The sequence below is a fragment of the Mustela putorius genome, unplaced genomic scaffold, assembly GCF_011764305.1.
Source record: "Mustela putorius furo isolate JIRA1106 unplaced genomic scaffold, ASM1176430v1.1 tig00003896_pilon_pilon_pilon, whole genome shotgun sequence".
Lineage (NCBI taxonomy): Eukaryota > Metazoa > Chordata > Mammalia > Carnivora > Mustelidae > Mustela > Mustela putorius.
Window position 1 is genome coordinate 2,752,153 of NW_025422045.1, and position 25,017 is coordinate 2,777,169.

At 35.4% G+C, this 25,017-nt stretch overlaps 1 protein-coding gene across 1 annotated transcript in view; it reads right to left on the minus strand.

Annotated features, from left to right (window-relative positions):
• Positions 1-25,017, minus strand: part of ADAM10 (ADAM metallopeptidase domain 10) — a 135,000-nt gene that overhangs the window by 20,227 nt on the left and 89,756 nt on the right. The window contains exons 6-10 of the mRNA XM_045067498.1: positions 22,879-23,028; positions 19,437-19,529; positions 16,633-16,816; positions 8,630-8,793; positions 802-985 (exon numbers count right to left, since the gene is read on the minus strand). Of these exons, the coding sequence (XP_044923433.1) occupies positions 802-985; positions 8,630-8,793; positions 16,633-16,816; positions 19,437-19,529; positions 22,879-23,028 (775 nt within the window). The remainder of the gene's footprint in view (positions 1-801; positions 986-8,629; positions 8,794-16,632; positions 16,817-19,436; positions 19,530-22,878; positions 23,029-25,017) is intronic.

Below are 25,017 nucleotides of genomic sequence, written 5' to 3' on the forward strand. Positions count from 1 at the left end.
ATTAGCTTACATACAAATTTTGTATATTTTTATTTTTTATTCTTATTTATATTATACATATTTTATATATTTTTTCTTTAGTATAAGGCAAAAAAGCATTTCACAGCAGCTTTATTCACAAATAGCCAAAACCCAAAAAGCCCAGGTGTTCAGGTGCTCAACAATCGGAGAGTGGATGAGCAAAGTGTGATATATTCAGACAATGCAAGCAACATTAACTACTCAGCAATAAAACAGAACAAAACGCTACTGATGAATCTCAAAATATGCTGAGTGAAAGCAGCCCTCCACAAAAGAATATAAACCATATGATTCCACTTATATGAAGTAAAACAAACAAAATTTCTCTTCAATGAAATAAATCAGAATAATGGTTGTCTCTGAGAATTGTTGGGGGCAGAAATGGACTGTGAAAAGAAATGAAAGAACTTTGTGGGGTGACAGAAATATTCTGTATTTTGATAGGTGCTTAGGTCATACAGGTAAATGCGTTTGTCAAAGCTCACTAATGGTGGACTTCCTGTGCAACATTTCACTTATATTTTTTTAAAAAAACCCACAAACAATATTGACCTTTAGTTATACAGGCTGAAGGGTTTAAGGGTGAAGTATACTGATGTCTGCAATCCATTTTTAAATTGCTACAAAAAAAACATGGGATTGAGGGATGGGTAAGTTAATAAATAAGTTATAAAGCAAATACAGCAAAGTTTTTAATAGTTATAAAATAGAGGTGGTAAGGGCATGGGTGTTTCAAGTTTTCTGAATGTTTGCAAATACATGTTGGGAAAACATACATACCAACAAAACAGTTGTTTCTCTTCTTCTCAAGAACTTGGCTTATATTTCTAATACTACAGAGTGAGAATTTATTGTTGTTAAGTTTGTCCCCGGATGTTGCTCTTGCATACATGATGTAATTGCCATTTTCTTTCTGTCCTAAATTCTTAGACTCTCCTGGAGTGCACTCTGTTCCAGAATCATGCTGCCAAACAGAATATAGAGTTACATAAACAGGAAGTAAAATAAGGTTTTCAGGTCATCTGATTAAATGTAATTTTCTCACCAGAAGAACAATGGAAGCTTGTGGACTCTTCCCTAAAAAAGATCCTACAATTGTTTTAGACTGTGAGAAGGAAAACAATTTGCTCTTTTAGGAGCCACTGTCTTAGAAGGGGAGGAAAAATGAGGGAAGGTCTACCCACAACAATGTACAGCTCTGTAAAGGGGGAGTAGAATGGAGGATAAACCATCATAAAGTCTGTCAAAAATAAGCTCGCCATGCACTCCTATGTTTATTGAGGAAAGACGGGAAACAAAAGAGAATGGCATGAAGCTAAGTACATAAAAGGCATCTAAGAGAGTAAATGCTATTTTTAAAAAAGATTTTATTTATTTATTTGAGATAAAGAGAGAGAGAGAGAGAGACTATAGCAGACTCCACACTGAACACAGAGCCGAACTTGGGGCTTGATCCCACACTACAAGATAATGACCTGAGCTGAAACCAAGAGTTGTTTGAGCCACCCAGGCACCCCAGTAAATGCTATTTTTAAATGACAATTAAGAAAAGCCAAGTGGTGGGGCACCTGGGTGGCTTAGTGAATTAGCCTCTGTCTTCAGCTCAGGTCATGATCTCAGGGCCCTGGGATGGAGCCCCATATCGGGCTCTCTGCTTAGCGGGGAGCCTGCTCCTCCCTCTCCCTCTGCCTGCCTCTCTGCCTACTTGTGATCTCTCTCTCTCTCTCTCTCAAATAAATAAATAAATAAAATCTAAAAAAAAAAAAAAAAAGAAAGAAAGAAAGAAAGAAAAAGCAAAACCAAGTGGTAAAACTAAAACACTCTTTGCAAGAGTAAAACAACAGACATACATGTGTGTGTATACAGAGAAAATTTATGGTGTTGGCAAATATTACTTAAGTATCATACACATACCAAAAAGTACCAAGTACCAAACTATAGCTCCATAAATTTTCTCAAAGTAAATATACTTATGTAACCAGCATGGAGATCAACTAACAGAATACTACCAGATTGCATCGGCACCCCCACCTCCGTTCCTCCCCTGGGAAATATTTAAAAAACAAATGAGGGATGCCTGGGTGGCTCAAGTCAATAGAGCGGCTACTTTCAGCTCAGGTCTTGATACAAGCATCCTGGGATCAAGCCCCAGAATAGGGCTCCCTGGGAGCTTGTTTCTCCCTCTCCTGTTCCCCCCTGCTTGTGATCGCTCTTTCTGTCAAATAAATAAATAAATCTCAAAACAAGCAAATAAACAAACAAATGAACCTCACAATGCTCCTCAAACAACAATTCAGAACTTGCCAAAAAGGGTGAAAATATTTGGATCCTAGAATAAAAGCTCCGTTTAATTAAACTGTTATTTGAATACCCAACAATTCCACCTTCCAGAAAAGAAAGAATGCCCAAAGGCATTATGTTTCTTTTCAAAACCCATCTAAATTACTTTCATTTTCTACTCCCTAATCTGAAACAACTTTTTTTAAAAGACTCTATTCTTTTTTTTTTTTCTAATTTAACTAATATTGACATCAAACATGGGGCTCAAACTCATAACTAGAAGATCAACTAGCTTCCAACTGAGCCAGCCAGGTGCCCCTGGAAGCAACTATTAAACGTAAGACCTCTCCTATCACATTTATTCTCCCTGGTACCTCTTGCTGTTCCTCTGAACATAGATTCAGCATTTAACAACTCTTGATTATTCTCTAATACTACCTTGCTTTATGTTTTCATTCTACAGAATTTAATTTGCTTTAGGATAATGTATGACACTAGATTTATTCTCAGCATTAGAATTTTAGAAAAAGAAAAAAACCCCATACTGTATAACTCTTGATATTATCACAAAATATTTTTAATTCAATAAATATTAGAATGTGTCCGATATTATATGAGGAACTAAAAATATAAAAATATAAAGATGAATTTAAGCATCATTCCTAGCCCTTAAAGGCTTATATTCTATTCAAAAGAGATAGCATATTTTGATATCCCTGGCTAGTCTGACTCTCTGCCCCATAAATCTATTACAGATATCACTAATTGGGGAGGCCTGACTGGCTCAGTTGACAGAATACGTAACTCTTGATCTCGGGGTCATGAGTTCAAGCCCCACATTAGGCAAAACACTTGGTTGCTTACACTCACATGCATACATACATAAACTAACAAACAGATAACACTGATCAGTTATTACTTTACTAGCCCAGAGGATATTGTAATAGATAATCATTAATGGCCATGGAGGGAGAAGAGGTTATAAAAAAGCATGCCAACTATTCATATTTGTCATACTCAGAACAGGGGATAAACAAGCATACAAGTAAGCAAAATATAAGACAGAATATAAAGGCTACTTGACTATATCCCCAAAAAGTCCTGACAGTTCAAATGGTTTCACAAAGAGACTCTAAATTTGATAAGAAAACAAATATTTTTCTCTGACTATAAATACAATATATACTCTTTTAGAAAATTTAGAAGATAAATTTCAATCATACTCAACCATACATAACTACTATTAACATTTTGGTCTACTTCCTACCTGACTTGTACATAGTTATATCATATTTTAATACAAAATTTGAATTATACCACTTGTACAGTTATATACATGGTTTCTTTCAGCTTAACTGAATAAGGCAAACACTGATTTTTTAAATGATTGCAGAGCAATCGAGGATACTTTCCTATTGTGGGGCCATTTAGGCTGCTTAAAACTTTTTGCTATAAATAAATAAAACTGTAATAGATACTTTAATGCACATAAATCTTTGACAGATTCTGCCTTTTTCTTTTATAAAGTTGGATTCCCAAGCATAGAGTTTCTGAGTTACAAGGTCAAACATTTTAAGGGTCTTGATACATAATGACAAAAGGGCTCTATCAATTTACATTATGTAACATGGATCAAGATTTCAGTAGGCAAAGATGAGAAGGAATTGGCTTCCTGGCAAAAAGAAAATTTTAAAGGACTATAAGTAACTTAATTTGATAGGAGGGGATAGTTAACACTGGAAATATACTTAAACCCAAAAGATGGAAAACCCTGGGGCGCCTGGGTGGCTCAGTGGGTTAAAGCCTCTGCCTTCGGCTCGAGTCATGATCCCAGCGTCCTGGGATCGAGCCCCGCATCAGGCTCTCTGCTCAGCGGGGAGCCTGCTTCCTCCTCTCTCTCTGCCTGCCTCTCTGCCTACATGTGATCTCTGTCTGTCAACTAAATAAATAAAATCTTTAAAAAAAAAAAGATGGAAAACCCTAAATGCTAAGATAAGGAAACTGTATGAGCAATACCAGCAGATATGGGAAATAAGGTTGTAAACTGCAGTGACATGATCAAAACAATCAGAACTATAACCTAGACAAAGATTAACTTGGTAACAGCAAGCACATATTATAACTTTCATACTAAAAAACAGAAACTTGTCTCATTTATTATTTCAACTTCCCAAGAGAGAGCTTATAAAGTGCCTAACAACAGGTGTACAATAAAGATTTGGGATAGGATAAATAAACACTAGCGATAGTGTGAACCATTAAGAGAAAAAGTAACACTGACATAGTACAGATGTACAACAGGAAAGATAAAGACAGATTTCAGATAAAGATGTCAAGGGAGATGGGCTCAGGAATTTATAGTACTGGCTGCTCTTAGTAAATTTAAAAGTAATTTAATAGTAAGCACTACTGTGTATATGCATGGTAGTTTGAATAACATGAACAAGGGAATGGGGTGTGATTGAGCATGGCAGAGTCTTTAAAAGTAGTCTGGTATGAGAGGAAAACACAACAGAGTAAGCAAAGAACGTGAACCAATTTATCCATTAAACAAAAAGCCCTAAGTAATATAAAATTATTATATTAAAAAAAATTTCCGGCAGTTGGATAAGGAATAGATTAGACAGGAAATAAAAAGAGAACAAATTAGATTCCCTACTCTAAGTGTGGTCTACAGAGCAGGGGCAGCTACAGCAACACCTGGGAATGTAAAAACTGGGGTGCATGGGTGGCTTAGCTGGTCAAGCATCTGACTCTTGATCTCAGCTCAGGTCTTGATCTCAGGGTCATGAGCTCAAGCCTCATGCTGAAGCCTACCAAAAAGAACAATGCAGAAACTTGTCCCCCCTCCCCATGGAATCTGTATTTCAAGATCCTTGGTAATTTACAAGCACTTTAAAATACAGGAGGCCCTACATCACTCAGCATCAGGGAAATACAAATCAAAACCACAATTAGAGAGTACCTCACACCAGTCAGAATGGCTAAAATTAACAAGTCAGGAAATGACCAATGTTGATTAGGATGTGGAAAAAGGGGACCTCTCCTACACTACTGGCGGGAATGCAAGATGCTACAGCCACTTGGAAAACATTATGGAAGTTCCTCAAAAAAGTTGAAAATGGAGCTACCCTATAACCCAGCAATTGCACTACTGGGTATTTACCCCAAAGACACAAACATAGTGATACAAAGGGACACCTGCACCCCAATGTTTATAGCAGCAATGTCCACAATAGTCAAACTATGGAAAGAGCCCAGACCCCAGATGTCCATCAACAGAAGAATGGATAAAGAAAATGTGTATATGTATATATATGTATGTACAGATGTATATAAGTACACACACACACACACACACACACAAATGGAATACAACTTAGCAATCAGAAAAATGAAATCTTGCCATTTGCAAGGACATGATGGAACTGGAGGGTATTAAGCTAAGTGATATAAGTCAATCAAGAAGGACAATTATATGATCTTACGTATATGTGGAATTTAAGAAATAAAACACAGGATCATATGGAAAGAGAGGAAAAAATGAAACAAGATGAAATCAGAGAGGGAGACAAACCATATGAGACTCTTAATCACGGGAAACAAACAGAGGGCTGCTGAAGGGGAGAGGGGTAAAGGAATGGGGTACCTGGGTGATGGACACTAAGGAGAGCACATGATATAATAGGCACTGGGTATTACATAAGACTGATGAATCACAAATCTGTACCTCTGAAACCAATACTACATTATATGTTAATTTAAAAAAATAAATAAAATGTAAATTAAAAAAATTGGGACGGCCTTAGCCTAAATGACAGAGGAGTAGCTAAAGAGTACTACAACACCCCAAGTAAGGGTTGGAATCAAGGGGACTGAGAGAGAAAAGAGAACATTTGCTTGCCCTTGAAAAAAAAAAATTAACCATAAGCAATAGTTCTCTGCTCATCTCTACAATTTCAATTACTCTCTTAAGAACAGATCACACAGTGTGGGATGCCTGAGTGGCTCAGTCAATTAAGCCTCTGCCTTTGACTCAGGTCATGAACCTTGGGTCCTGGGATCAAGCCCCACATCAGGCTCAGCAGGGAGTCTGCTTCTCCCTACCCTTTGTTCATGCTCACTCTCTCTTAAATAAATAAATAAATAAATAAATAAATAAATAAATAAAGCGGATCGCATATTTCCTGCAAAGAGAACCCGCTTTCAAAGTTTTGAACCTCTAACGAGAAAAAAAAAATGTATCAAGCTCGAGAACAAAAGCAGTCAAGAGGCAGAGAAATTAAACACATTTTAAATAGTTTATCTAAGAATATTAATAATCTATCAATTTCTGATAGGGATTTAGAAGAAGAAAGATTTGTTATTTAGAGAGATGGCACTTCCATTTTACAAACTAGGAGAAAATTAGAGAAGTGCATTTGAGGATTTTAAGCTCCAATTATATAATTTTCTTCTAAACTCAAGAAAATTTCCATTTTTACAAGTGATATGGTACAAGTAAAATGAATTTACATAGTTGTAAAATGAAAATTTCCCAAATTCATTATTTAATAAGCCCTACCAAAATCATAAGACTATCTTTCAGTATTTTGTATTTCTGTGTGCATTAATCTTTAGGTCACTTGAAAATCAATATGATGGACTGAGTACTAAATGACACCAAGGAATTGTTAATTTTGTCAGGTATCATAACTACATTACAGTTATATAAGAAAATGTCTAATTTTTTAAGGATGTATACTGAAATATGTTAAGGATGAGTAAATTTGCTTCTAATCCCTTACAGAAAGAAAGAAACACAGAGAAAGGAGGTATGGCAACATCCTGGTCACTGTTGAATCTGAATCAGAAGTTGGCAAACCAGAGCCCACAGCCCATTTTTATATGGCCCAAGCTAAGAATGGTTTTCCATGTTTAAAGGATTGTAAAGGGGCGCCTGGGTGGCTCAGTGGGTTAAGCCGCTGCCTTCGGCTCAGATCATGATCTCAGGGTTCTGGGATCGAGTCCCGCATCGGGCTCTCTGATCAGCAGGGAGCCTGCTTCCTCCTCTCTCTCTGCCTGCCTCTCTGCCTACTTGTGATCTCTCTCTGTCAAATAAATAAATAAAAATCTTTTAAAAAATTTTTTAAAAAAAGGATTGTAAATACAACAAAGAATAATATGCAACAGAGGCCAAATGTTACCCTCCAAATCTAGCATGTTTACTAGCACAGTCTTTATAGAAAAAGTTTACTGACCCCTGTTCTAGATAATGGGTATGTAAGAATTTATTGCACTATTTTTCTCTATTTTTGTATATGTTCACACTGAAAAAATTTAAAATATCAATCCACAATAGAGAAAGACAAATCTAACAAACTCCAACAATGCTTTAACAGAAACCAAGCAAAACCCCCCCCAAACAAAAAACAAACAAAAAAAAACACTCCACAGTTTGCTAACATTCAAAATGTCCTTTTTTTTTTTTTTAAAAAGATTTTATTTATTTATTTGACAGAGTGAGAGATCACAAGTAGACAGAGAGGCAGGCAGAGAGAGGGGGAAGCAGGCTCCCCACGAGCAGAGAGCCCAATGTGGGGCTTGAACCCAGGACCCCAAGATCATGACCCGAGCCGAAGGCAGAGGCTTTAACCCACTGAGCCACCCAGGCACCCCTCAAAATGTACTTTAAACAATGAAAAGTGAGGGGAGCCTGGGTGGCTCAGTTGGTTGATCATCCCATTCTTGATTTCAGCGCAGGTCACCATCTTGGGGTCGTGAGCTCGAGTCCCAAGTCCATACTGTGGGTGGAGCCTGTTTAAGATTCTCTCCCTTTGTCTCTGCCCCTCCCTGGGCACATGGGCACTGTTCTAGGACCAGCAGACAGAGAAGTGAATGAAATAGACAATATTCCTTGCCTTCATAGACTCCTGCATTGTTATGCTTATTTTTCTTATTTGACTTGCAAATAGTCTATCCTCCTCTCTTTCAGTAGTGTCAAGTACATTCCTGTGTTCCAATATATAAAAACTAAACACTAAACAGTTAAAAAAAAAAAAAACCTAGAGGCGCACGGGTGGCTCAGGAGGTTAAGCCTCTGCCTTCGGCTCAGGTCATGATCTCAGATCAGGGGCTTAGGATAGAGCCCCACATCGGGCTCTCTGCTCAGCGGGGAACCTGCTTCCCCCCCATCTCTCTGCCTGCCTCTATGCCTACTTGTGATGTCAAATAAATAAAATCTTAAAAAAAAAAAAAACCTAAATATCCATATGTACTTGTAAACAAATCACTCAATATAAAATTTAATAATCTTTTTTACAAAATCTAATGATTAGGCAATACTTACTGGAGATCCAAAGTTATGTCCAACTTCATGAGCAAAAGTAATATGAGAGACTTTGGGGGGCACATGAGACCCATAGTTCTGAACAGTAATAATTCCAGTGTTTAAGGACTTCTTCTTACCATCTGAATATAGCTTACTTTTTTCACATATTCCTCCAGAGCTTCCTAGTTCAGAACAAAAGATGGCTAAATTAGCATCTATTCACCCCCGAAAATAACTTTCTAACATATACTACATCAAATTAAAACATTTTATATATTCCACATATATTAAATACTCAAAAGTTTCTTTAGGCCAAGATTAGTAAGTCATTTCAAATAACTTTTAATGGTACACATAAAAAAAACTCCCAGGACTTAGTATAAGGCCCTTAGAAAATGTCCTTCATAATCAAAATATTCCCTAATTTTTACTCCCATTAATTTAGCAAAAGTTTCTGTTAAATTTGAATACACCCATATTTACGCTATCAAAGCCTATATATTCTTGTTAAAAAAAAAAAAGAAACAAACATTTAATTTAAATGAAGTTGAACAAAATATTCTCAAGTAGATTCTGAGAAAGTCACATCTACAAGTAACAGTAGTGATGCATAGGAGTACATGATTCATTATCTTTAGAGGCAATATACAACATATTTTTTAAAAAAGAAAATAATTAGTGGTTGCCAGGGGCTGGCAAAGAAATAGGGGGATAGAGAGAGATTTGTAAAAGGGTAGAATTTCCACTTATAAAATGAGTAAGGTCTATGTATCTAATGTATAACGTGATGACTATAGTTGGTAACACTGTATTGTATAAAGGAATTTGCAAAGAGAGTAAAACGAACACTCTCACCAAAAATAAATACTATATGCAGTGATAGATGTCACCGCATTTATAGGGGGGAATCCTTTCACAATGTACATGAATATCAAATCATTATGTTGTATACTTGAAGCATCTTACAATTTTGTCAGTTATACCTCAATAAAGCTGTGGGGCAAAAGAAAAGAAGTATGCCCAAGAGGCAAAAAAAGGGGATTGAGAGGGAAGGAAGGATAGAAGATGGACAGAAGGGGAAGAAAGCAAAATGTGGAAAAATGTTGATTGATTAACCTATCATGAGTTCACTATACTATTCCTGCAACTTTTCAGCAAGTTTGAAATTTTTTTCAAAATAAGTTCAAAAAATTGAATTATGACTTTCCAATGTATCTTGAGAATGCTTTCAAATTTTAAAAGAAAACCTATAACACTACTTCTATTATATATATTAAATAACTTTGTAGTTCACCTGTTGCATAATAGTAACTTGCCAAAATAGCCTAACAGCAAAATGATAAGTACTTGTACATCTAAAGCCAGTTAATAATAAGAAATTAGAAAAAGAACAATGGGAAAATCCAAAACTGGCTGGCCAACCCATGTCTGTATGCACACAGTACTGAGAAGAATATAGTTCTTTTAATAACTCTGTTAAAGACTCTTAGTGAGAACTCTTTTGTTTACATTCACATGAAAAGGTTTTCTCTCTTTGATGTTTTTATTAAAAATACAATCAAATGTTAGGATATTCTGATAATCAAATTATTTCAAATTAAGCTTTCTATATGCAAAGTTACAATCAAGTTATTAAACCATTAAAAAACCTTATGTTTAAAGTTCTGATAAAGCATATAATAGAAGGCAATTAAAAACAGATTTGCTAAAATGGCATAACACTACAACTGCTGCCCTGTTCATTTTAATATTAGAAAGAAAATTTAACAAGGGGCTCCTGGGTGGCTCAGCTGGTTGAGCATCTGCCTTTGGCTCAGGTCATGATCCAGGGATCCCAGGATCTAGCTCCATATCAGGCTACCCACTCAGCAGGCAGTCTGCTTCTCCCTCTGACCCTCCCCCCATCTTGTGCTCTCTCTCTCTTTCTCACTCCCCCCAATAAACAAACAAACAAATAAATAAATATTTTAAAACAAATTTAACACAAAATTAACATGAATTTGAATTACCATCATGATTTAGGAAGTGAAAGTAACAAGCTCCACAGATAAGTAAACTGAAAGACTAAGCCATATGCAGATTTTAACTAGCACAAGATGGAGAACTTTTATGATATTCAGAACTTACTACCTTTTCTACAAAGAAAACTGAACAGAATGAAAACACAGCAAATGATTTATGAATATTTAATATATATTTTTCATGCTACTTCTGCTTTTGGAGATGAATCCTAAGGACTGTATCACTATTTCCAGAAATTAGAAAAGATATGAATAAGCACTCTGTATGTAATAATTATAGTTTTAAACAAATAGTAAATTAATGTCCTGCCTTAGTGAAGATATGTCATACGCAAATTGGTCCAATGCAGTACTGTCAAACTTGAATTAAGCATAGAAGACTTCCGTAAATCTTTAACAGTTAAAAAAGAAAAAAAAATAGCATGTATTAAAAATCTGATAATATATTTTTTCTGTATTTTTAAGGCTTATATAGTTTAAGGGAAGATCAGACATAAATCTGAATGCTCTCTTCTAAAATACAGTCTTTGAAATTTCACATCCTGTTTAACGTCCCAGTAAATATTTTTGGTTTTAATGTGTATCTCTTAGAGAAAAGTTCAATATTTGTTACAAACTAATAACATATGTTAAAATAACTCAATCATATGGAAAAAACAAAAGACTATACTTAATTTTGTAAGTTATGGCTTAATATTTTTTTGGCAGTAGTACACTGATTTTTTTTATTTTAATTCCAATACAGTTAATATAGAGTAGTATGTTAATTTCAGGTATACAATATAGTGGTTCAACAATTCCATACATTACCCAGTGCTAAGTTATGGTTTAATTTTTTACAAAATAATGCAACTAGTTCTGATGTGCCAGAAACTCAATCAGTGATATCATATACACCTACAGCTAAACCACGGCTCAAGTTCAATAACTGCTTTATTGTAAAAATTCTAATACAGGTAGTCATCGTTGCAAAACACAAATTGTGAATGAATACTAATGAGAAAGGTAAACATTTTTTTGAGTTAAAAGCTGGATGGATAGATGGCTCAATAACCAACAAAGAAGTACAATGACATTTTTTTTAAATCTACTATACAATCTGAGGGCTAAAGTCACAGAATATCACTCCTAAATTTTAAAACAGACCTTCACCCCAGCCCCCAAATTAGAAAAACTATAGGATAATAATATATATAATACCCTGTCAGAGTCCACAAGCACAGTTTTGATGTGAGCAAGCCTAAACACTTAAAACTTAACATACTGACCATGCAGTGTTAATCTGAGCAGTAATTTTGAACCAGACAACAGTCTCACTCCCTGACAGGTTGTTAGGAAATATCCTAAGGGCATTTCTTTGTCTTTCGTGTCTGGAAAGCAGTATTCACAAGTAATAATGAGGGACCAGAGAAGTTAAACGTCCTGCTTGGACCAATCCAGACCACACAAAATGCCAATATTAACTGTCCTCTTGTAAAATTCTAATTATATAATTCTCCCAGCCTTATAACTAGACTTTTAAACAACATGTTAAGAATTTAATAGGCTATGGGTTATCTTGAGAACATGGAGCTGAGCTCTGTATGTCCTTAAGTCCTAATACGTAAAATCAAACTAAAATTTCTAAACTTAAGAAACTACTGCTAACAATTGAAATGTCTCAAAAAATGTTCTTCACAAATGGTCAGAGGAATACCAAATGGTTCAGGATTAACTATAGAGATGAATTCCAGAGACAGCCTTACTCAGTGGCCTGCCCAAATTGAGACTATGTTCATGAGGATAACATTAAGAAGGATAATACATGAAGAACGTACCTTAATATATTTTTAAAAAGAAAATGGCCCCTCTCAAAAGGCATGTTGGAAGGGTGCCCCAAATAAAATGCAAAAGATTATCTAATACAAGGAATTTACTTAGTTAAGGATTCAACACTGCAGTCTCTAAATTAAGTAGGAGGCTACCTGCTAAACACAGAACTGTATTCATACAAAGAAAAGCTTGAAGAAATCTTCCCAGTTCCATAATCAACACTAACTTTGTTTAGAAAACCAGATTCCCTTTTTCGGACTCCCTTCTAATCACTGTATAATTTAAATGGTAGCCTCTAAGCAAGCCCAGTTCACAGCTGTTTCCACTTATTATGGAGTTGGGCAGGAGGTTCTGTTTTCCTAATTAAAGAAAACCAAGGCCATACCCAACTACAGAATGATATTAAGTGAGAATAAAAAGTAGTGTAAGAAGATTTAAAGACAAAAAACCTACTATTCAAATGTTTCAACCTTCACCGTTTTTCCCAGCTTGAGTCAGTGAAGACCTCAGCTAATAATTTGAGTAATACTGTGAAAATTAACATCACAACAAAACCCTCCACACCACCGTCTATTTATAGTAAAATATCTGCAGAATTAAATGAAACTAAGTTAAATAATACAACAAAATCAAAATTAATTAGGCCAAATAAAAATGAAAGATTGAGACAGTAACAGATCACAAACTGAACAGATTAGCTACGAAATGGTACTTTTTAACAAACGGATTAACCACAAAAATTACTAAGATCTTTAGGCAGAAACATGCACTCTATAAAAGGACAAAGAGAGAAGAAATTACAATGAAAAATACACACTGAAGCAAAATGATGTACCTAAATTTCTAAGATAAATTTATAGATACAGAACAGAAGACAAGAACCCAGTCTCCTAGCTCCCAAACCAGTGCTCTTCCCAAAATGATGTATAATATTAAAGAGTAGAACCCTTATAACTCCTCTTTCAAAAAAAATGGATTCCAACAATACAAAACCTCTTCCAAGATGCTGGAAACATTTCAACTTCTTATCAGAAACATCTTGGAGTAAGCTACGATCCTGTAGTATATAAAACTCAGCAGAATAACTACCAAATGCACTGAACCTGGAGTCAAAAGGTCTAGACTCTGGGTTCTGTGTGATCCTGGATCGGTCACAAAAATCTCTAAATCCAAGTTTTCTCATCTGCAGAATGGAGGTAGTAATACCTACACCTCAGAAGGGTACTAAAATAATAAAACCAAATATATATTTTTCCTTATAAAAAATTACAACGTAGGGTACCTGGGTGGCTCAGTTGGTTAAGTGGTCTGCCTTAGGCTCAAGGTCATGATCTCAGGGTCCTGGGATAGAGTCCTGTGCTCAGCTCCAGCTCGAGTGCCCCCCTCTCTTACCTTCCCCCAACTTGTGTGTGTGTTCTCTCTCTCAAATAAATAAAAATCTTTTTAAAAAATACAATGTGGGTCAAATATAAAACCCAGTTCAGGAAGTCCAAGGGCAAAGGTAAAAGAAGAAAACTGTCAATGTTATGTTAAGGCTGGTACCCTATACTAGAAAAAGCCAGATCAAAAGAACAAAGATCAGGGTGTCTGGGTGGCTCATTCGGTTAAGCACCTACCTTCGGCTCAGGTCATGATCCCAGGGTCCTGGGATGGAGCCCAACACCGGGCTCCCTGCTCAATGGGGAGTCTGCTTCTGCCCCTTCCTCCACCCCTCTCCCCACCTCCCTGCTTGTGCTCTCTTGGGCTCTCTAATAAAATATTCAGAAAAAAGAAGAGAAAAAAAGAAAAAAGAACAAAGATCCCTTCTCTTTCCCACTCTGGACTCCATCCTTCTGTCCCTCCCAGTAGCTCTTAGAGAAAGATTTCTAAGAACTGGAGTTGAGGGTTTAACACAGAGTAAAGAAAGAGGTATCAGAAGAAGAACTTGCGACAAAAATACAAGTTATATGTCCCACTCACAATCGAGAACTTTGCCCACTGCTGTTCAGAACAATGAGTAGCATCACAAATGGTGGTTCAAATATCAAAATAACTAGATAAAAAGACGAATTGTCCATTAAAAAGACTAAATGTCCAAACCCATTTCCCTAGTTTAATCACGAGAAAAACATCAAAAAGACTGTAATAGAGGGGCATCCCACAAGATACTTAACCAGTACTCCTCATAATTGTCAAGGTCATCAAAAACAAAGTCCAAGAAACAATAATAGTTAAGAAAAGACTAAAGAGACAAGATAACTAAATGTAATGTGGTGTCTTGGATGAGATCCTAGAACAAAAAGGGACCTTAGGTCAAAACTTAAAAAACTGAATCAACTACGGACTTCAGTTAATAATTTTGTTAATTGTAACAAATGTACCATCTAATGTAAGCTGTTAAAAATTTGTATGGGGGGGCGTATACAGGAATTCTCTATACTATATGCTCAATTCTTCTGTGAACCTAAAACTATCCTAAAAATACAGTTTATTTTTGCATCCACAGACATGAGGCTATCTGAAGCTTTTAAAAAACTGATCAAGCTCCTTCAGGAGTATTACATTCCTAATGAACAAAAGTTTGAAGCTGAAAATGTAAAACCGTTTCTGGTTTGAAATCATCCAATCCCCTATCCAAAAGCCATTCTGTGAGTAAGTTTCCTTAGAGACAAAAATATGAACATGGTAGTTCTCAAACTTGAATGTGAATCAGAATCACCTGGAAGGCCTGTTCAAACAGATTGTTGGGCTCTACACCTAGATTCTGATTCAGTAGACCTGAGTAGCATCCATGAATTTGCATTTCTGCTAAGTTCCCAAGTGATGTTGATGCTGTTAGTCTAAGGTGTACACTTTGAGAATATATTAATGGTAATTTACAATAAAAAATCAAATGAATCCTTGAATGTTCACAGTACTTACTAATGAGTAAGTAGAAGAAATCATGAACTTTGTAATAAATCATCCAACTTCCTCAAGAAGGGGAAAAGAAATATCAGAATATAAAAGTTATAAAACATGTGAAATTATCATAGGAAAAAGTGAGATTATACAATCTGCTGACAATGCAAGTAACACAATACCAGGACAGATCAACATAAGAGACAAATATAAATTTCCAAAAATACTGTACTATAATATATAATTCATGACATAAATTTGCACCTTAATGACATCATGAAAATGTGGAAGAAAAACAAAAGAAGCTTTGAAAATTGCAAAAGTATTATTCATTGCTGGCTTTAAAAATAAAGCAAGAAATATAAAAACTAAAATACAGTACTACTTAAAATGTTAAAATATACATTATAAATCAAACAATTACTAATTAAAGCACAGGAAAAGAAAAGCTTCCCTTACTGGGCATAAAGCATTCTATGTTTTAAAAAAATTAGAAATGATACATCAGAAGAGGTATTGCCAAGATGAAAGGCTACTGATCAAACTCTGTATGGCCAAAGTTATATTCAAAGAGTCTGGGATTGTTTCTACTCAATCTTTCAATTAATAAATTTGTATTTCTCTAAATTAGTCTCCTGAACTTATTAGACTATAAATTACAGACTCCCTATCCCCACTGTAATGGGAAAGGCATTATCCTATGCCAGCTTTCTTAATGACAGCAGTTTCCATCGCTAAAGCAGAGACCCAAGCAGAGTCCGGGCCCAGGTGTTAAGGTTAGTGGAGGCTTGGGTACTGGGGCCTTCTGCTTATAACACTTTTCAGGCAACACTTACCTTTTGTTAAAATAAAGGCTGTAAATAAAATAATAATAAGGACAGTCTTTCTTTTCTTTCTACCTACAGCTTCTGACTGTGGTTTCTCTGCTCTCTCATTGTAGAACAGAAGCAAGAATATCGTTTTTCCCTTTTAATTCTAAGGACCTCTTTCCCAGAAGAAAAAAAAAAATTAATAACATTAACTTTCATGAAAAAATTAGTAATAAGTACCACTTCTTCCTCATAAAATTATTTCAGCCACTGAAGTTACCAAATGTCAGGCTATCTCCCCATTTGTACTCATTTCAAAACAAAAAGCTATTTTATATATTTTCCTACTTACATTACACTTCTAACTCTTGCCTAACTCAAGCTCTTTAAATTAAGATACTGTACAGCCACCAGTTTCTGCTATACTTTTGTAAAATTCAATTAGCCCTGAAAATTGCTTTTTTTAATTATTAAGCCAAGACAAAGTTAGATAAATTACCTGAAGGTGCTCCAACCCAAGCCAGACCAAGAACACCATCATCAAAATCTCGGTCTGTGAAGACATAGGCCAAACAGTAGTCATCATGATTCTGCTCAGAATTCAATTCCAGAAACTTCTCCACGCCAATATTTGGGAAACGGAAGGGATTTGTAGGGTCCTTTTCATCAGCAGTTGTGTTGATCTAAAATCCAAGACAACTATTTAAATAGGCAATTAACGTTAGCAGAGTCTATGTGTAAAGTCATTGATCACCTTCTTCTGAACCCGCCTGGACAATATGCTTGGAATCCAAGGAAAATAAGGCCTGGATTAAGGCTTCTACAATTATTACCACTGCCCCTATCCCTAAGCTGATCATAGAAGTCAAAAAGAAAAAAAAGAAGAAAAGGAAAAAAGAAAGGCTGAGTGAGTAGGAGAATTAAAACTGGGTACACTAAATTTCTAGGTAAGTATTGACCAAATTTCTAAATACTGAACACTTGGGATGGAAAAGCAGGTTCTGCTTTCAAAACTTCTAATAAAGAAGTAGAGTTTCTCAAATTTAATCATGTGAGCAAGTCTCTTTTAGTACTAAATGGTGGAATGCAAAAGGATATAAACCCCTAAATTTTAGCTAATTACTAGAACATGAAATAGATCTCAAACCCAAGACCCTCAACTCAACAGCCAAATCATTTCCTTGTTCTCCTTGCCTAAAACCATAGGAGTCAAGCCCAACAAACTGCAAGTTCAATTTTTTTTCCCTGAATGTAGGCACGAATTTTCTTTTTACTCCCCATTCTCTTCTCTTACTATATCAAGCTGAGTTCCTCCAGAAAGTCTCTTTTGATACTTAGCTACTGTACTCCTAGTGCAGGTTCCTCCCTGACAAAATCTGAAGAATAATCAGTTCTGATAATAAACTTCTACCAAACAAAAGCTTTCATTTATAAGCCCCTGTCTCCTTTCAGAGATACTTGCCTATCCTCTGAAGTCCTAGAACAATTTGCCTTTCCTCAAGTTAGAAAATTACATATAAAACTGTGGAAACAGAATAAAAAGTGTTATGTATGAAAGGAGACATTTTTTAGAAGGCAGTCCTCAGTCTATTGAAGATGTCAGTAGTAAAGGGAGGGTAGAACAGTTGATAAAATAAGAACTACAGGACTTTTTAGGTTCCATACCTTTCAGTAAAACCAAGAGACTCAGAAGCAGGACTGCAAAAATACTACTGTGGGAAACTGCCTGAGGACAGATTTCCAGTTTATCTACTAACAACTAAAAACAATCAGTAATGGTCATCTAACACAAAAATATCCAAAAGCAATCACACTACATATTATAAAAAGCACATGCTTAGAGACAGGCTATAGATGGCATTTTCCCACTAAACAGTGAAATGAAATTTCTTGATATTTCTGAAATATTAGCTACAAATAAAAATTGCACCCAAATTGTAGTTACCTATATTACAAATGAGATAATATTTAAATGTTTATTGATACAAATTTCAAATTAATGGGTCACAAGGAATCTTCAGGTAAGATTTAAACTAAAATTTTAGTCTTGGTTAAAAGCTTTAAAACAACCAAGTACCATACTATCCATTCATATACTTGCATTTCTTCATAATGCAGATCATTATACTAAAAAAATAAAATGTGTTTCACTACAATTTGTTCTAATATTCTTTACTTCCCACTAGTTTGCATTTTATTGCTTTGCCTACTAAATAATAATTATTATCACTTTAACTTGCTCATTTAAAGGCTTAAATTACTCTCAAAATACATGAAAGCTACTGATTATAAACAATTCTTATGCTTATCTGCAAACTACATTTCATCCTGAACTCCCATTTAACATTTCATCACACTACTATGGACCACCTTTAGCTAAGCTATTAAATGTATTACATGCATAAACAAAAATTATAATTTAGTCAATCATATTTTAAGAAAATTAGAAGCACAAATATAAAGAAACCCTATGGCAAATACTTACATAAAATGATTTTTTTAACTCAAGCCATTTATCTAGTTTACGAATTCAGATTCCAAAGCTATACACATAGATAGAATTCACACTTGAAAAAATTTTGAAACAACCCAATTTCGTTAGTAATTTAGTATCTACTTATTTGAATTTATAACATTAAAATTAATCATCAGTGACCCTGTGGATCTAGGTAAGCATTTCTCACAATGTGTTCTACAGTTCTCTGGACCCTCCGTTGACTTTAATACAGAAAAGGTTCCATAGTCATATTAGTTTTGAAAATTATGAGTTCCTCTCCTGAAGGACTTCCCAAATTTGAGAATTCTGTACTAAGAATTCATAAGAAGAGAGCACAGTACTAAGTATACAACTTCTAATTTTATTTAGCCACTCTATCTATCCTTCTCTCTCCCCTAGAGCACCAAAAGGGATACACTCTGAAAAGTAATGCACAGGGCAAATCTTCAGACACTGAGAAATGATAAGGTGGGGTGGGGCAGAATGTCAAGTATTGTATCTGTAGTTCTTGAGAGACTAGGGCTTTCTAACTGGCATGTTAATCAGACAGAATATAGTATGACAATACTTCTCTTGCAGTCCAGATTAAAGCCCTATAGATTTCCTTTTTATATCATAAACTGAGGTATTCCTGTGTGTATTTGCACATGTGTGTGTAAAAGCCAAGAATAAAGATAAATTGGATGAGTAATACAATTTAATTATTAATGCATAAAGATGAAGTAAAATGCAAGCACTTTTCTTATAATAAACACTGTCCTTATTGTTTCTCTTTCTTATTGTTCTGAACCATCGAAATTTCTTACCCTTATTCGTTTCACCATGAAACTGATGTTACGGATTCCGGAGAAGTCTGTAGTCTGGTAAATTGTATCAATTGCTTTAACATGACTGGATATCTACAGATTTAAAAAAAAAAAAAAAAAAGAACATTTTAGAGGCGATATTAAAATGTGAATAAGGCTGTGAATTTCCATTTTCCCAAATCAAGAATTACTCGTGTTCCACCACACTCAAATTTTAAAATGTCCACATCACATACTGGATGAAAAGATGAAACAGATTAGTGAGCTGGGGCTAAGAGGGGAGATTCTGTGCCTTTTCCAGACTCTTCTCCAGCAAGAAACAATCACTCTCGCTTCAATCATATAAAACTTTGTTTCTTCAATCAATCCCGCAATGTCAGACCTCCATGTCTTTTCATGTGCTATTTCCTTATGCCTAGAATATTTTTATCTGTCAGACTCGGTTCAAACATCTTCTAAAGAATTATCCTGATAGGGGAACCTGGGTGGCTCAGTGGGTTAAGTGTCTGACTCTTGATTAGGGCCTGGGTCATGATCTTGGGAGTTGTGGGACTGGCCCTGCACATCAGGCTCTGCACTGGGCATGGAGCCTATTTAGAATTCTCTCTCTCCTTCTGCCCACTCCCATGCCCAACTCTCACCCTCCCCTAACCCCCAAAAAAATTCCCTGATAACATCAGGATACTCAGTCATTCTCTGACTTTAGTCTTTCTATCGCTGCACTAGTCCACATTATCTTTAAGTTTTGTTGACTACTACTATATACTATACTAAGCACTGTTTAAGGTGCTGGGGATACAATAGTGAAAAACAGAAAATCTGTAAAATAAATTTACAGATTTATTCTAGAGGGTGATGGTAGAAAGAAAGTAATGTAGATATAAGTAAGATACATTAAGAGCTCCTAAATTCTAGGAGGAAATTAAACACGGTGATAAAACATAAAGGGATTCTCTATTTACCTAGCTGACTCCCAACTAAACACTTCAGCTTCTAAAACCACTTTCCCATCTTTCATTTATAAAAAGCAATCTTGCTACAGTTTATGTAAAAACATGTATATGTTCTCTTAAAATTATTTTCAAAGAAATTATATAAACTTAAGATAGTTAAGTAGAAGCATTAACTATAATTTCAAAAGTAGCTCAGGCTTGGGTGGCTCAGTGAGTTAAAGCCTCTATCTTCGACTCAGATCATGGTGTCAGGGTCTTGGGATCGAGCCCCACATCAGGCTCTCTGCTTGGCGGGGAGACTGCTTCCTCCTGTCTCTCTCTCTGCCTGCCTCTCTGCCTACTTGTGATCTCTGTCAAATACATAAATAAAATCTTAAAAAAAAAAAAAAAGTAGCCCAGGCTGCCAAACTGATAAAGAAAGCTCTACCAGTGCTGACAGGGTCCATTATAAATTCATGCTACTGAACCTCAACTTGGCTTGGTAATCCCTTATCCAATTCCTTCTGTTCCTACTTCATTCCCAATAGTGGTAATTCAAACATCCCTCCACAAATGAATATACTTCATACTTTACTGAGACTTCATTTTTATTTCTCTTCCTCTTTACCTTCAAATTTTTCTAACTTCATCTATTTCTATTTTTCTCAAAGGGTAGTTCTTTCCCAAAGGGAAACTTTTCTTTATTCTCACCCCAATTCTTACTGGACCTTTAAGAACACTTTCCTATCAATTTTTCTTTTCTCTCTCTTTTTTTTTTTTTAATTTTTATTTATTTATTTGACAGACAGAGATCACAAGTATGCAGGGAGGCAGGCAGAGAGAGAGGAAGAAACAGGCTTTCCGCGGAGCAGAGAGCCCGATGCGGGGCTCGATCCCAGGACTCTGGGATCATGACCTGAGCTGAAGGCAGAGGCTTCAACCCAATGAGCCACCCAGGCGCCCCAATTTTTCTTTCTCTTATATACCACATTGCTTTTCTAGTGGATCATCATCTTCCTCTTCCTACCAACTTGCTCATTAATTCTATGTCCTCCTTTCACCCCCAAATATTCCATATTGTTTCTAAGTCGCCATATTTGTTTCTATTTTTCACATTTCTTAAAACCCTCACTGCTTTGGCCAACATACTGATCACTGTTTGTAATGCTTTTACCCTAACAACTCTATCAGTTTAAAGCTCATCAATAATCCTCTAATAACTAAAAACCAGCCTCCTTTTGTAGTTTTTTTTCCCAGTATTGAGGTATAATTGATAAATGAAACTCTAAGATGTTTAAAGTGTACCTCTTGATGATTTGATATATGTATATATTGTGAAAGGACTCACCCACCCCATCTAGTAAATTAACACACTGTAATCATTCTCTTTGATATCTCTGTAATATAACACTGTTAGCCATGCATTTGGTTTTGAAACTGTTTCTGCCTTGGTTAATTCCATTTAATCTCCTACCCGTTTAACTATTACGTTTATCCCATTGCTTCTCTTCCTCATCCTATTCACTATATACAGACATCCCCCAGTTTCTTTCCTTTTAATTTCATTTTCTCCCCTTACTTCAACTCTGTCTTCTGTATCTTTAAATTCAAAGAAGAAAGTTTAAGGTTAGGGCTAAATACTCCCAAGCTCTACATTTTCAATATGCTAAGGAATGACCACTTGGCTCTTTTTTTTTTTTTTTTAATTTATTCATTTGACAGACAGAGATCACAAGTAGGCAGAGAGGCAGGCAGAGAGAGGGGGAAGGGGACTCCTTGCTAAGCAGAGAGCCCAATATGGGGCTTGATCCCAGGACCCTGGGATCATGACCTGAGCTGAAGGGAGAGGCTTAAACCCACTGAGCCACCCAGACACCCCGACTACTTGGCTCTTAAACACATCTAAAATTAAGCTCATCACCACCATCAAAATGAATTCATCATTTATACTAATGGCACCTACATCCTCTTAGTCTCAAATCAATTTAGAGTCAAAAATGGATTATCAAACTTTCACTGGGCATCTTCAACAAGAAGGACATTTTGAAGAGTATCTTCAGAAACTTTTTACTTTAATAAGGGTTGAGAAGATAAAAATGCAAGAACACAACTCTGAAAGTGCTGAGTACGAAAACAAAACAAAACAAAAAAACAAGTACTAAGTACAATGGGAACACAAAACAGAAATTAAATACTTCTCATTGGAAGACTTCCTCTATTCTTCCCTCCTTATAGGACCACAACTGAAAATTTCACCTTCTTTTCAAAGCTAATCGCCAGTGTCATCATCTTCACGAAATCACTGTCTTACACCTGTTTTGGAGGATTCTAAAATATCCTAACTCTTTCAGTCATCCATGCACTTATCCCACGTATTTTATAATTACTAAAAATATGTTTGTTTGTTTTTTTCAAAAAAGGGATATGCCATAACTTTAATTCTTAGAGGAAAATATAGGTGTAATGAAACAGTATGAGAACTCCTAAAATAGTAGCAAAATTACAAATACCTGGGCAATCACAGCTTCTCGTGTTCCGTAATATTTAAAGAACAGATGATCAGTCTGAATATAAAGCTGACAAGTATTTCTTTCAGCTGAAGTTGTACGTTTTTTCCTCAGGTGTTCTGGACTATTAACAGCATGTTCTTCTTGAGGTGTCTATAAGTCAAAAAAGAGTCATTTCTGATCATTAGTATGTTTCACTATTATTATAAATTTATATAGCTAAGAACACATATTAGGTAGAATTTCATATTTGCTTTATTATGGAACACCATAGGTACTCCCCCACACCATTAAAAATTCTTCATAAATCTTACTTTCAGCCTCATAATATTCCACTGTATAGATGATCTTTAATTTATTCAAGCAATTCTTTCACTTTAAAACATTTTCAAAACCTACCTTTCAATATGTAATCATTTAAATATAAAGCAAGTCTTCTAGTTGTTTGTAATACTTTGATATCTTCGTCTATCTCCCTCTAATACCCAATCTATTACCCAGCCCTGTCGAATTTACCTCCTAATACCTAGGGAATATGCCCATTTTCTCTGGTACCCACCCATCAGCCCAAGCAACCATCACTTATTACCTAAAACACTCCAATAATAGCAATGTAATCTATCCATATCTATTACTGGCCTTCACTCTATTCGCCATACTGCAATCTTATCAAAATGCAAATTTGCAAATATTACCTACCTGTGTAACAGATTTCAGTAGCTTCTTACTGCTCTAAGGATAAAGCCCTAAATCCTTTACATGTGCCACCAAATCAGCACTCAGTCTCTACTTACCTGCCCACTTTCTTTTCATTCTATCTACCACAGAAACCAACTCTTGCTCTCTATGCTACACAGGCCTTCTTTCCAATCCTCCAGCATCATGTCTCCTGACACAGTTTCTGCACACACTACTGCTGTCTCTCCTGACCTAGCTAACTTCTCCCTTCAGACTTAGCAAAGGTCAATTCATCCATCATACCATGTCACAGAACCATGTACCAATGTCCCTTATATACATGTGATTGGTTTACTGTGTGGTGATTGGTTAATTTTGGTCCCCAGCCCACCATCATTGGTTTTAATTTAATTTATTAAATTTAATTTCGGTCCCCAGCCCACCATCATTACTTCAACCACTAGAATACAAGCTCCAGAAACAAAAAATATCTGTGTTTGCTTCTTGCTATATTGCTTTCACCTAACACACACTTGACAGGCAAACACTAGATACTCAGTTTGTATTTATTTAAAGAATTAGCACTGCTACTGAACCCAAGCACTTCAACATTTGCTGACATCTAAGAGCCCCATTTTAAGTAAATTTTGATGACACAGTAATGAAGGATTCAAATTAAATTGGTTTTTTAAGCCACAATCCAAATTTACATTCACATTTTATACTTTCCTTCTACCTTAACGACTCCATGTCTGCCTATTCTCTCACTTACTGCCTTCATTTTACTTTTATTTATTTTCACTGAGTACAGCATTCTAGGACAGCAGGTACTCAGTTCCAGCACATTGCACCATCTTCTGTTTCCAACTGTCTCCAGTGAAAAATGAGCTGTCATTTCAACTCTTGCTTATTTGAAGGTGACCAGATTTTTATTACTGGTTGCTTTTAAGAGTACATATCTTTTCGTTTTTATACTTTTCTAATACTATGCTAGAGTATTACTTTCATTGGAAAGTATTTGTCTAATTGCACAGCTTACTGAATTTGTTGATATGCAGTGTCATTTTTGGAAAACCCTCTGCCATATCTGTCCCTATTTCACTCTTAGTTTTTCCCTCCTTGATATAATTGAGATATCAATTATACATATACTAGACCTTTTTAATGAATCCCTTATCTATCTCTTTTTTATATTTTTCTATCCCTTTTCTTAGTAGTTTACTCTGTTTTCTTATGATCCACCATCCAGATCTAAACCCATCAAATTCTTAATTTCTGTTGTTATACTTTTCAATTCTAGAATTTTCATCAGGATCTTTTGTTCCTTTCCAGTTTTTTGCTGTAATTTTAAATTCTATCTTTATGTACTTGAACATACTATAGTATGTATGTGTCCGATCATTTCATTATCTGGAAAACTTTAGGTTGTTTACATGTTTGACATCCCAGCTAGAATGCAAGCTC